This window comes from Sebastes fasciatus, chromosome 9 (genome assembly GCF_043250625.1).
Source record: "Sebastes fasciatus isolate fSebFas1 chromosome 9, fSebFas1.pri, whole genome shotgun sequence".
Classification (NCBI taxonomy): domain Eukaryota; kingdom Metazoa; phylum Chordata; class Actinopteri; order Perciformes; family Sebastidae; genus Sebastes; species Sebastes fasciatus.
In genome coordinates this window covers 5,803,000-5,817,519 of record NC_133803.1, presented here as the reverse complement: position 1 = coordinate 5,817,519, position 14,520 = coordinate 5,803,000, and the positions used below count along the sequence as shown (strand labels likewise).

Below are 14,520 nucleotides of genomic sequence, written 5' to 3'. Positions count from 1 at the left end.
CTAATTTCCTCTGATATTTTAGAGTTTGACTTCCCATCACTCTAAAATACAGGATTATACTGAAGGAGTTTAAGCAGACAATTTATTCAGTTTTTTTCAATGACACATGACTCAACGAGGCCCGTATACTGCATATACCCACTTTCAAGGTGCTTTCACATCAAGCATATTTGGGGAAATACACTGAGACTGGTTCAGTTTATTTAATTTGGTTAGGTGTGGAAAAAAAATATTGAAAAATGCAAGGGTTTATAGGCGCAAGAACACAGATGTGAACATATCCAATATAACAAATGGCCTGACTACAAGCAAAGTCCTGAATTCAAAATTTTACTGAAGGAAAGCTAAACCAGTAGTAGCAAGATAGATAGATAGATAGATAGATAGATAGATAGATAGATAGATAGATAGATAGATAGATAGATAGATAGATAGATGTACTTTATTGATCCCAAATTGGGAAAGTAATGTGCAGCAGCAGCAGGTTATCCAAGCAATGTACAAGAACAGTACATAAAATGTACATGTCAACACTAGTATGTCAAAGAAAAGAGTTTAGTCGTGCAGTCTGAGAATCTTGTATTTCCAGTTCATATCAGCTGAAGAAGGAAGGAAAGAATTGGAAAAAAGAACAGAATAAAAGAAAAGTAGAAAGGACAGATGGAAGAAATAGGATATTTGATACGGTTTCTTAATTATGAGCTTGTCTTAATGTAGAGCAATCAACTACTGTTTCCAAGGTCAAGATGAACTTTCAGTCGGTTGCAGGATGTGAAATATGTCATCGAAACCGTAGCTTTCTGTCTCATCCGTGATATCCATTCATGCTCTCTTCCATTGTTATCTCCTAATGCAATCTTTCAACTATTCATCTGTAGTCTGTGCTGTCTAAAACATCGCTACGAGTGTTACACAAAGCTTCTATCTGCATCTGTTCCACAGGACGTAGTAAACGCACCAAACATCTTTAACTGCCTCCTTGTCGAGTGAATCTCTCAACCCTCCTTGACAATCAGTGGGTGGAACCCTACTCTTCTGACACATATGTGTCACACATGACATATTTACTTCTTTACTCATCTCTGAATAATGTCTGACAATCCACAGAAATCCACTGAATCTGCCTCAGCGTTGCATATTTCAGGTATGAGTCACCTAATGATGATCAGAGAGGGCAGATTTATTGAAACGTTCCTGGTTTCTTCTTTTCTGCAGTCTCGTGAAACAAAGAACATCCGATCTTGATATTATGTATGTTACAGTTTGGAGAAAGGCAGTGTATTCTCATACGGCTCCCCCAGACAATACCCCGCTCCCTCCTGAACCTAAACAGCAACACTGTCCACAATGTAAGTATTACGTTAACAAAGGCCCCTCTGAGTAACATGGTGAGCAATGTGACTGCTGTCAGGCAGAGAGCGGAGAGGGGCTCCCACACAGCTGCAACAATGAGCAGATTTATCATCTCTCCCACGACAAGACGCCCGGAGGATTTGCTGCTTGGCAGGTGTGGAGGCTCATACTGTAAATAAGCTTACGGTGATATCTGAACGAGGCTCGCGCGTGGAATGCAAAGCAACCTGACGCCAAGATTAGAAAGGCAAGAGGGATGTACTCAGTACACTACACTCAGTGTAGTGTAGTGTTGCTTGTCTGGGAGCGAGAGAGAGTTTTCACAAACTCAACACAGACATAGCTGAATATATCATCACTCTTCAGACACATGCTGTAATATAGAAGTTACATCCCTCAAAGCTCTACATTGGCAATGGATCAAATGTGTAATGTGAAAGGGGGTTGCTCGTAGTGAGGAAACCAGAGAGAATCATCAGCTCTGCTGTCCCCCGTCAGCTCTTTGGAGCTCTTTAAAGCTTCAGTAGGCAGTATGTTTTTGGCATCATTGGGCAAAAATTCCATAATAACCTTTCCACATATTGTAATTCAAGTGTTCTGAGAGAAAACTAGACTTTTGCACCTCCTCATGGCTCTGTTTTCAGGCTTTAGAAAATCTAGCTCGTGACGGAAGACTTTGGCCAATCACAGGTCATTTCAGAGAGAGAACGTTCCTATTGAGCGTTGCTATTGGCTGTGCTCCGGCTGGTGGGCGGTGCTTGGCATTTCTTCAGCTTGATCTCAACATGGCTCACAACCTTTCTCATTTTACAGCTAAACAGTACACTACAAGATGTTTCTGAAAACATTTGAGGAGAGAAATAGGCATTAAAGTAACAGAATATTGATTCATATTTGATCAGCGCTGCCTAGTTTGACCGTTTGATCGGAGTTTGCGAGTGATTGACAGCCGGCTCTCATAGACGGAAGCTGGACGACAACCTCCAGATCAGCTCAGAATGCTTGTTTTCCTCCGGTCTGTGAAATCTTGCAGATGCCGTTAGGAGCACCGGAGGACACAAAGGCACATGATTATTTTCAGGTTAACTGTTTCATGTACTACTCTCAGGATATAGCGACCGTTTTATAAAAATAACTTTTTTTAATCATAATTGCTCCATTTCTACCCACTTTAACGTCTTTTAGCTCATTGTTTTGACCCAAATGGTAAAATGTGTATGCATTGATCATATGACTAGATGTCATGGCTGTCATGTTCAGGCTGTGTGAAAGGCGTTGCCCGCAATGACAAACCCACAGAGAATTATCAACAAGTCTGCAGTTTTTATATAGCTTTTAGCCACTTTGAGCTAATTGTTTTGGTTTTCCAGTCGGAAAACGTGATGTTTGTTTCAGTATCAGCATTCTCATCAACCCTTGTTTCCAGCAGCAGGCAGCTGTTTTCAGAGGAAAAGCTCTGATAAACCCACCCTGCACTACCTGCTCAACACCAGGCAGAACACAGTGGAGCATTTAGCAGCGAAAGAGTCTAGAGGAGTGTGAATATTGATCCAACAGGACTTCAAATGAGTTACTTTGCTTGTGGCTGGGTATGTAACTAATTATTTGCTAACACATTATAGCCATAACAACTTTATAAGGTGATAATATATCAGCTTTCAGCTTGTTCTGCTGCCTCCAAGTGCCCAGAACAACGAATGCAACTTTAAAATCTATCTAATCTGCTGCAATTAATAAATTACACTACTCTCCTGTTACAGTAGACACATGGAGGAGGAGGTATAGGCCTACATGAGTTTTATATGTCTGTTTTGTCAGTTCAACCAGACCACACACAGTATTTACAGCTTTCGATTTTCATTAAAATCACATTGTTAAAAAACTAAATGAAAAGTTTTATGATCAGCAGCCAAGTGAAGATGAAGAATTGGGTCTTAAAAGTTCCTCCTGGAAGTTTATTGCCCTTTAGAAAGAAAAATGAATCCAATTAAACTCTTATTAAAGCGACTGAGTCAAATGATGGAGCTGCTAATCTCACTTAATTAACCAACTACAGATTTGCTTCCCATCAAAGGGTTCCCTGTAGACCCACAGCTAAATCAGTTCTGAGGGTTTTTCACACTTCGTCTACTCAATTAAAATGTCATCACAGAGGCCTGCAGAGTGCTATTCATCCTTCTGCTTACTGAGACCGATGCCTTGATCAGAGAGATCAGAGAGGTAAATCAAAACACACCCTGTGACTGCCTACTGCTGCATCTCATCTCACAGGAGACACAAATTAGAAGCTGATGGAGAAATTGAAACCACTAACTGCCATGGAAAGACACAGAAGAAGATAGAAGGTAACTGTACCTTTCCTCCAAGGAGCCAGGAGGGAGAATGACTTCTGCCAGCTGATGACCAGCCCAGTCTTTTTCTTCTTCACACTCATATTTCCTGTGACAATCCCTGAGGTTGAGGACAATTCAAATATAGTGAGGTTGAAAAAAAGAAGCAAAACTTCCTTAGAGATTCCTCATGCTGTTTTTTAAAGAGGTTGCCTTGAAGTTCAGTTGAGAAAAAGGCGTCTGTTGTTGTGGGGGGATTCAGCGTGGAGGTTGTCCTCCGGCAGGGTCATGATACCCGGTCATGATAGATACGTTTCCTAGACTGCTGGACGGCCTGAGTGTGTGAGTGTGAGTGTTGTGAGAGCTCCAGCTGAGACAAGTAAAAGGGGGCTGGGCTCCACTCAGAGCAATGAGAGGAGGAGGAGGAAGAGGAGGAGGAGGAGGAGGAGGAGGAGTTGCAGCCAGCCAGAATGAGAGAGGTGGAGGAGGGAAAAGTCCAAGAGGAAGACTGAGGTTTACACTCAGCCTGAAGGCGAACAGGGAGCGACAAGAGCTGGAGGAAGAGCGAGAACGGTTTAAGAGGGAGGAGGATGTTCCACTGAGATTTTAAAACCCCGTTCACATTAAGACATTACATTGAATGACACTTACACTGATCAGCCATAACATTATCACCACTGAGAGGTGAAGTGAATAACATTGACTATCTCGTTACCATGGCACCTGGCAGTGGGGGGGAAATATTAGACAGCAAGTCAACATTTTGAACTTTGTGTTGGAAGCATAAAAAATGGGCCAGCGTTTAAGGATGTGAGCGACTTTGATGAGGGCCAAATAGTGCTGGCTAGACGACTGGGTCAGAGCATCTCCAGAACTGCAGCTCTTGTGGGATGTTCCCAGTCTGCAGGGGTCAGGATCTACCAAAAGTGGTCCAAGGAAGGAGAACCGGTGAACCGGCGACAGGGTCAGACCCCCTCCACACACACACACACACACAACAAAATGATATCAACAACATGGTCGACAACTTTATTGTTACTGTTAAATATTTCAAAGCAACCACAACAGTTTTTACAGAGCAGTTAGGATTAAGGGTTGATTTAAAGAGCTGTAATTACTTTATTTTTAGGAATCTAGTTTGCAAGCCGTTTTATCATTAACTTCTAACACAGCTAATCTTGACCTTGGAAGTAGTTTTTCACAACTACAACATCTTCTAACTTCTTTTGGAGCTTTCGACCATCAGTGGATGAACCAGATCGGCGTTGCGTCATCGCCACAATAGAAAACAGAAAATATAGATGTCAATGCAATTTGACGTGTGTTTGGATTGTAGTTTTGACAAGTTTGTATATTTCTTGTTAAACAAATGTCTGTTTTATACACATGTCTAGTAATTACTTTGTGACCTTGCCTGAAACTGTGCGCTCGCGATACCTTAATAGATTAAGGTTGATCGCCATCATGCCAATTCAGTCTTTCCCATAGGTTTCTCCCATCCATGTGGATGAATGACCCAAATGATTTTTGACTGATATCACAAGAACAAATTCACTTGATTTTACCCAATTAAACATATTTTTAGAATTTTATTTATAACAAACAAATATAATTAACATGAGTTTTTCTAGGTTAAATTGAATGAGATTAAAACATATAAAACAAATGACGTTGTGTTTCATAGAGGTTCATTGGCTCAAACCACGCAGTATAGTACGCGTGCACGACGTCACGCCACTTCTTTTCAACCGACAAGCACAGCCAGCACAGCACGCCTGAATGTCCGCCACCTTCCTCAAGTTTGATGAGACTTTTATTTTATTTTTAATCCATCCAACGTTCTTATTGCACGCTGTTTCCTTGCTCATTTTCGTGTCATTCATACACCTTTTCGTCTCACTGAGAACATTCACATGTCAGTGCTGAGAGGGAAGTGAGCAACGCTCTCCTTCATTTAGAAAACACTGCACCAAACTGTTTATCTGAACGCCTTTCTTCCACTAGTGGACTGTATTCTGTTTCTACGAGTGATGTTATTTGAATATCACATTCCTTCCAAATATTGACCCTTTCTTGGAAACATTATTCCTCTGTTTTTCCTTCACTAACTAGAAAAACAGAGCTAAGTCATGGAATTCAGACACACCCACATACAGCTCTCAGGTCACTATGAAGCTAAATGATCTCCCTGTAATGTCAGTCTCTCTTCAGCCAACTATAGACATTCAAATCCGTCATGTTCATATTAATGGTCAAACTTCTTTTTTTTTTTTTACATTTCAAAATGACTACCAACAAGAAATGTGTAATCTCTAAACGAGCTCTTACCAGAGTATACCTCTGGGGTCTGCGGGGACCCCAGAGGTATACTTTTATGTAGGTAGGATGACGTTTAAAATGACTGAGAGATGTATATTTGAAACCTTTATGTCTTTTATTTTCTTATAGCTTTCACTGTGTTTGCTGAAGAAAAGAGAGAGAGATAAAATAAAACTTCATCTGTATGATGTGTGGCCATTAAAGTGGCAGTAGGCAGTATGTTTTTGGCATCAGTGGGCAAAAATCCCATAATAACCTTTCAGCATATTGTAATTCAAGTGTTCTGAGAGACTTCTGCTCCTCCTCATGGCTCTGTTTTCAGGCTTTAAAAAAATCTAGCCCATGACGGGAGACTTTGACCTATCACAGGTCATTTCCGAGAGAGAGCGTTCCTATTGGCTGTGCTCCGGTCATGTGACCGGAACTTGGCGTTCCTTCAACAGATTTCACAATGGCTGCCACGTCACAAACTTTCTAATTTTACAGCTAAACCGTGCACTACAAGATGATTCTTAAAACATTTGAGGAGAGAAATAGGCATTAACATAACATAATATTGATTCATATTTGATCAGCGCGGCCTAGTTTGACCGTTTGGTCGGAGTTCGCGAGTGATTGACAGCAGATGGACGGCAGACCTCAGATCAGCTCTGACTGCTTGTTTTCCTCCGGTCTGTGAAATCTTGCAGATGCCGTTAGGAGCACCAGAGGACACAGAGGCACATGATTTGTTTCAGGTTACCTGTTTCATGTACTACTGTCTGGATACAGCAACTGTTTTATAAAAATAACTTTTTTTAATCATATTTGCTCCAATCTCGCCTACTTCAGCTTTAATTCACCGGACCAGCGTAGCTACACTGGGGTTGTTGTCAGAGCACAGATAATGGACTGTGCATACGAGTGCCAACAAAAATAGGAATGTGGTCGGGGCACTCACAAGAGGAACTACACACACTACTGTAGTGTGTGCTGACACAGAGTCATGTAAAAACATCAGTGTTTGCTTGGAAGCTCTTCAAGAGACATATTCCCAAATGTGAATGTGAACAGTCTCTGTAGGTATTAACATTTGACCTGTTATATAACTTTTTTGCAAAATTTCACACAGTTTGAAACAACTTTAGAGAGTGGGCGGAAAATCCTGGATTTACACAGATAGTCGACCACCTTTGTGAGACATGTTTGTATGAGCCGGCTAAAGCAAAGATACCCTGAATACAATGTGTTGAAGTTCAATGTTGAGACAGGGTTTCTAGATCAATAAACCTCAATCTGCGTCTGGACTGAAATATTATATTCACTTCACTCCGTCCTGTCTGGTGTGGAATGTTTTGCCGCAGTGGTCACGTGTATGTCCACATCTTTGTCATTTGAGGAACTATAGTGCTCGTTGAAAACATGTCTGTTCAGAACAGGCTGAATGTTTGGCCTGTGGTGTTGCTTGCTGCAGCTTTCTCGAGAATCACTCATATAAATAACTTCACACTCAACACTGCACTTCCTCGGGTCCTGAGCAGTACACCTGCCATGACATAATTGCGTCACACACCAAAATCACAGCTACTCACAGACAGAAACTCCAGTGAAATACACTCACAGGAAAAAAAAAAACCAGAGGCAAACTTCACCGTTAGGCAAGGGGCCCCAAACAGCTTTATATTTATAATGATGTTTAGATATGATAAATATTGAATCATGTTACTAGTCTAACTCACTGTACCCCGAAGTAACCCCAAAGCAAGAAATATGCAACTTAAAACTGTATACTACTTGCTGTGTACTTCTACTTCAGAGGAAAACATTGTACATTTACCTGACAGAGAAATGTTATTATCCATATTATTCATTAAACTATAGAATTGAAAGCTCCACCTTGAACAGACGTTAAGTAAATTTAAATAAGGTGTGCTGATAATGCCTTTCTTTCATTCTTCACTTGAAGTAAACATTTGAATGCAGGACTTTTACTATTAATAGTTAAAGGTACTGTTTGTAAGTCCTAACACGTATAAATCATTGCGGGTTGGTGTCCCATGCACGCTCGCTTGTAGCTACGCTGTTCAGACTCAGACTCCAACACAAACTACACGGAAGCACCAAAACCGCAAAGTTCTATCTAGTGAAGCCCGTCTGTCCAGGGCCGGAGTCTCTGTTGTACTCTCTTTACCCCTCTTACATTACTTTCGGACGGACTGGAGACGGCCTGTCAATATACGCTTGTTACATCCATAGTGTCCTTTCAAACTTCCATTTTCACAAGAAGTTAGGTTTAGGCAACACAACCACTTAGGTAGGGTTAGGAAACATTGTGGTTGACGTTAACTTCACTTTCTCGCGACTCACAATACTAACGACTCACGTGACTGACGCTACCGACAAGTCACGTGACATGACAAAATAAGTCAGTGTTACTTTTAGTTTCACACGGGACACGACCACCGGTCTTCTGGTTGAAAGTCTTGTTTGTTTGACCATCCACCAGCTATTTAAGTATACCCATGCTGACCGGTCTATCCTCATCGTTTCCGTCAGCCCTGCCCTGATGTATAACAAGTGTGCCTGGTTGGAGTCAGTGATGTAACCTGTCGTGAGAGAGACATGCAGGGCCAGAGGTTCCATAATATTATGAGTTCATCATGTTCTTGAGAAGCTGGACTTCAGAGCGATCGCCACAGTCTATCTTGTTTAGAGACGACTCTGATTCTGTGTGTTTTGGCCCATTTATAAAAATTTTACAGTCGGGGAGAAGATTCAGGGATAAGGGAAACCATATGTCTCTCCAAATGGCCTCTGTTTTCTTGAATTAATACCTCTGGAGCTGATAAAACAATGACAGCACATCTGGCTTGGATTGGGAAGTGATTTATTCCATTATACTGCATGGTCTCTACCCTTTTTCCATCGCAGGAGAGAGCATTATGTCATAGTTTCATTCCATGACCAGTGTATGCGATACATTCTGAATCACAAACTGGATAATATTATTCCCACATATTCGGTACACATGTAAACCCGTGGCTCTGAGTGGTCAAACAGATTCGAAAAGACGCAGAAAATCGAACCTGTTTCTGAAAACTTTAATGACAGAAGAAAGTTTTGGGGTGGGTGTGTAAACGTGACTGACACAACGTGAGGCCGTATTTATTTTTAAACATGCAACAATTTCGGACTAAAAATATGGGCTTGGTGTGCAGAGGCCTTTCCACAGGAACTGAGCGGTTTATTCATCACACCTCAGAAGGACTCAGGCACACCTGACACTCTATGTTTACTGAGCCCCGAGCCTGTTGTTAGAAAGATGATATAATACATAATGATGTACATGTCAACGCCTCAGAATAGAGCGTAATTACATGTGGGACATGCTGTAAAGACAAATGAGCAGCACTGCAAACCAGGATTTGAGCGACAGATTTTTGACACACACACACACACACACACACACACACACACACACACACATATACACTGATCAGCCATAACATTATGACCACTGACAGGGGAAGTGAATAACATGGATTATCTCGTTACAATGGCACCTGGCAGTGGGTGGGATATATTAGACAGTGAGTGAATATTTTGAACTTTGAACTAGCTAGAAAAATTGGCAAGCGTAAGGATGTGAGCGACTTTGACAATGGCCAAATTGTGATGACAACTGGGTCAGATCCTCTCCAAAACTGCAGCTTTTGCCGCCAAAACAGCCCTGACCCGTCGAGGCATGGACTCCACTAGACCTCTGAAGGTCTGCTGTAGGTATCTGGCACCAAGACGTCAGTAGCAGATCCTTTAAGTCCTGTAAGTTGCGAGGTGGGGCCTCCGTGGATCGGACTTGTTTGTCCAGCACATCCCACAGATGCTCGATCAGATTGAGATCTGGAGAATTTGGAGGACAAGTCAACACCTCCAGCTCGTTGCCATCCACATGAAAACGTGATTCATCAGACCAGGACACCTCCTCCATTGCTCCGTGGTCCAGTTCTGATACTCACGTTGCCCATTGTAGGTGCTTTTGGCGGTGGACACGGGTCAGCACGGGCACCCTGACCGGTCTACGCAACCAACTGCGATGCACTGTGTGTTCTGACACCTTTCTATCGGAACCAGCATTAACTTTTTCAGCAGTTTGAGCTCCAGTAGCTCTTCTATTGGATCGGACAACACGGGCCAGCCTTCACTCCCCACGTGCATCAGTGAGCTGACCCTGTCGCCGGTTCACCGGTTTTCCTTCCTTGGACCACTTTTGGTAGGTCCTGACCACTGCAGACCGGGAACATACCACAAGAGCTGCAGTTCTGGAGATGCTCTCACCCAGTCGTCTAGCCATCACAGTTTGGCCCTTGTCAAAGTCACTCACATCTTTACGCTGGCCCATTTTTTCTGCTTCCAACACAAAGTTCAAAGTTCAAAATGTTCACTTGCTGTCTAATATATCCCCCCCACTGCCAGGTGCCATTGTAATGAGATAATCAATGTTATTCACTTCACCTGTCAGTGGTATATAGCGCTATATAGCGCTTTTCTAGTCTACACTACATGTCAACATTCACACACACACATTCACACACTGATGGTAGAAGCTGCCTTGAGCTGCCAGCTTTGCCCATCAGGATTTGATCTAAATACTCATTCACATGCCAAGCCTTTGGAAGCAATTTGGGGTTAAGTATCTTGCTCAAGGACACATCGACATGTGACCAGAGCAGCTGGGGATCGAACCACCAACCTTCCTAATGGTGGACGACCTGCTCTACCCTCTGAGCCACAGACGCATCACATGATCAGAGTCCTCTCGGATCTACTCAAGTATTAGACATATAGAGCCACCTTCTAATAAGTTTATAAGTTCTAACTAATGTATTTACTGATGGTCCATATATTATTCACTGATGCTTTATAAATCAGTTATAAGCCATTAATAACATCAACTTTTGGGTTTTGAAAAATATGTGTGGAAAGTTACTTTAAATGAGTAATAAACATCAAGTGTGCAGTTATATGTTAATAAGTCATTAATAAAGGGTCATGAGTCACTCAATTTCTAATAAGCCAACAACAAAAGTTAGTATGTCATCTATAGTTATAAAAAACTTCCTGAAGCATTAAAGAGCAAAAAATACAAAGCAAGTGTCCTGCTCTAGGAGGATAAACACCAGCCACAATCTGGCAACCCGAAAGTTGTTCTTCTGAATGGCTCCATAACTGTTCTATGAAGTTTTAGTCAAGTATTTATTAACCATTCATAAAGTTACAATTTAGAAACTCTTTGTACAGTAAGTGGTAGCAGACATATTGACACACAGAGACAGGCGATCTGACCTTTAATTAAAGCCCGATACCAGCCAGCTTATCAGTAAAAACATCTGTCTAATTGGTGCAAGTTCAGTGTAACCATGTGAAAATCCTCCAAAACAGTGGAAGGAACTAGTGTAATTGAAGCCGGGAAAAAAACACAAATAAAGTTGAAAGTAAAGATGATGACTGGTCACAGACAGAGGGAGGTGAACGGGTCAAATCAAAACATTTTAACAACCTTCCAGTCTGATCCTCCCTCCCACAGTAGTAAATTGCTCTAAATGAGGTTATTCTTAGGATAGTCAGCTCTCAGGGCCTTTTATGTCCATCCAGAAACTGTCAGAGAGCACTCCTGAGAAAATCACTCTGCCTCTAGTTGGCAGATAGGATCACGGATGTCGCCTCGTTCCCTTTGCCCTCTAAATGTGAGAAGGAAACGCACAGGAAAAACAAAACATGAACTGTGATGAAACCCTTGCATATCTGCTTGCATATCTGTGTTTGTGTGTAGAGGGTTTACAGGAACTGTGCACACGAATAGATGGGTGCGATACAGTAGTGTATGTGTGTCCTCTTGGCAACCTGTCAGACTTAATAACACCAAGCAACACATCTTTACTTGTGGCTCTAGCTATTGCCAAGAAAACCATTCTCCTCAACTGGAAGACCAGACACCTTCTCTCTATAAAACAATGGTTGAACCTCCTCTTGTATCACTAGAGCAAGTCTCTGCCAAACTAAATAATCAAATCACGGAATTCAATACAAATGTCTCATATCTTATCCTGACTCTTAATCTGCCGGTGAACTAAATGCCGCCCCGTCACTACTATCATCTTCATAATACAATCCCACCCCTTTCCTATACCCCTTATTTTCTCTTTGTCTCTGTTCTATGTCTGTCAACTCGTTGTTTTCTGTCATTGTTGATATTTGTCTGGTTACATAAATGTGTCCATGTCCACTCTTTGAATGTTTTTTGTTTTTTTTGTCACTGTTGCTGTCTGTTTATTGGTTTATGTAAGGGATAATGTACAGCGAGCCGGTCTGCTGCACTCTTTCACAACAATGACCCGCTAGCTGTACATTATCCCGCTTATTACACGGCTACTTACTGAAGAAATCAATATTTTTACACAAAAACGGTCCTCCAGAGTCCGACATCTGAACTGCACCCATAGCAATGGTCTGTTATACAGAAATTACAGACCACAGAACGCCGTGATTGATCAATCAGAATCGAGTATTCAACACAGCCGTGTAATAAATTTCGTTAAGGTGGCCAGCCTATTCGGCCCTACTTTTTTTTTTTTTTAAAGTAATATGGTTTGACTAGGATTATGATTATTATTAGTATCATCACTTTTCTTTTCCTTCATTGGCTATTAATTTGAAAAAGAATAAAAACAAAGTAAATTTAGTCCTCCGAAGAGGGCGGGTTAGTGGCGGGCCAAAATAAACTTTTGGAAAGATATCCAGCTGATGCATTAGTGTGAGATTTATTTCTTACTACTACTATGGTGGAGGTGTTCTTTATTTCAGGGCTGTGTGATCCTTTTACAGTGCCAATGTGGACATTGAATCTCACAGATCATTCTTGAAAAAAAACTGTGGGTACATTCAGTGCCCCAAGAACCTCCAGGAAATGTCTCCTCAGTCCACCTCCACCTACAAAAGAATTCTGTGATCGTACGTGACAGTTGTATTCAAATGCTGAACTAAACAAATCTCATGTCCTTCTTATTCAACGGCATTGTTTCTTGTGAAATGTTATATTGTACATTGTAAATTTGGTACCTATATGTCATCATTTTATGTCACATAGGCTATGTGGCACTTTTTCAATCCTGTCTTGTAGAAATTACTTTTAAATGCTTCTAATTTGTTTACGTTTTGTCCGGAAATATAATTGCTCCCTGGATTATGGACTGAGATATGGATTATGTTGATTCTTGGGCAAATGTTTTATGGATGTCGGCTGAAAGCACGGACCTTGATATGAGAACCATTTAGAAGAAATAAATAGTTTTTTACATTAGTTTGTATGAATTTATCTAACCGCCCCCCACCCCGAAACTTATCTCAGGGCTGCTGCAGCTGTAGAGCATAAAAACAATGGAACACTTCCTGTTTGGCTCCACAGGAAGGTGAGGGAACGAGAAAATGATGGCATGACAATGGAAACAAGGTCTCTAACATCAACATGCAACATTGTCTTTCATCCAACATCACTGTTCCTGCGACCCAGTCTCATATCAAAATGTGGAAGAGCTACGTTGGTCCACGGGACAAAACGTCCTAGTTTCACAATAACAGCTCTTAAATTGTGAGATGCCTACGTTTTTTTGTAGTACAATGCACATATGTTTTTTTATTATTTCCATTTTCTTATAACTGATCCATATTCATGTAGCCTAAATTTTTATTCTAAAAATGACATATTCTTGGAAATATATAATTAAATGAGCAACTCTGGCTTTTGGATTCTGGTTGCAGCAATTTGAAGTGGAATGAAGCCCGTCCACGCACCACTTCCGCCTACCTGTGGCTGAGGATCATGGGTAATATAGCTTTCCGCTGAACCAAAACTGACAAAAAAAAACTTGGAATGAGAAATAATTCAAACTGATGGCCTCAACGTCCACCCTCAACATATTGTTGAGCTATCAAGGACACTTTTATGTTTTTGTGTAGAGAAAGGTGGTGACACGACGCAAAGACAATGATTCAAACAGCATGCGACCTATATACAACATGTGGGTTAGCAGCGTCCATAGCAACCACCCCAGCAACGATGTTGCATTTCAACAATTTTCTGGTGAGACCTATAACAATCTTCGTAATAACTAACAAACTAAAGATCATGTGCATTCACTGACCAAAGATTATGAAAATAAAATGCACATTTCTCGCTAAAAATGTCATCAAAACGCATTTTAATTTTGAATCTTAAAATATAACATTTTCCACTGACAATAAAAAGATTATTCGCCATGTTGTTTCACGTAAAGATGCTTGGCAGTCACATGACGTGGACATAGGCCAGTAGAAAAGAACAGGCCAAAAAAAAAATAGGCATCTCACAATTTAAGAGCTGTTATTGTGAAACACGTAGCTATTCCACATTTTGATATGAGACTGGGTTGGTTCCTGAAACAATGAATGTAGGATGTGGAACAGTATGTGATGGGACCTACACACCTAAATTCATCAAAACGTT

At 41.2% G+C, this 14,520-nt stretch overlaps 1 protein-coding gene across 1 annotated transcript in view; it reads right to left on the bottom strand.

The window, feature by feature from the left end:
• LOC141773677 (uncharacterized) overlaps window positions 1-4,056 on the bottom strand; it is a 35,844-nt gene extending 31,788 nt beyond the window's left edge. The window contains exon 1 of the mRNA XM_074645599.1: window positions 3,709-4,056. Coding sequence (XP_074501700.1) covers window positions 3,709-3,787 — 79 coding nt within the window. The 5' untranslated portion in view covers window positions 3,788-4,056. The remainder of the gene's footprint in view (window positions 1-3,708) is intronic.
• Between the last annotated feature and the right edge of the window lie 10,464 nt (window positions 4,057-14,520).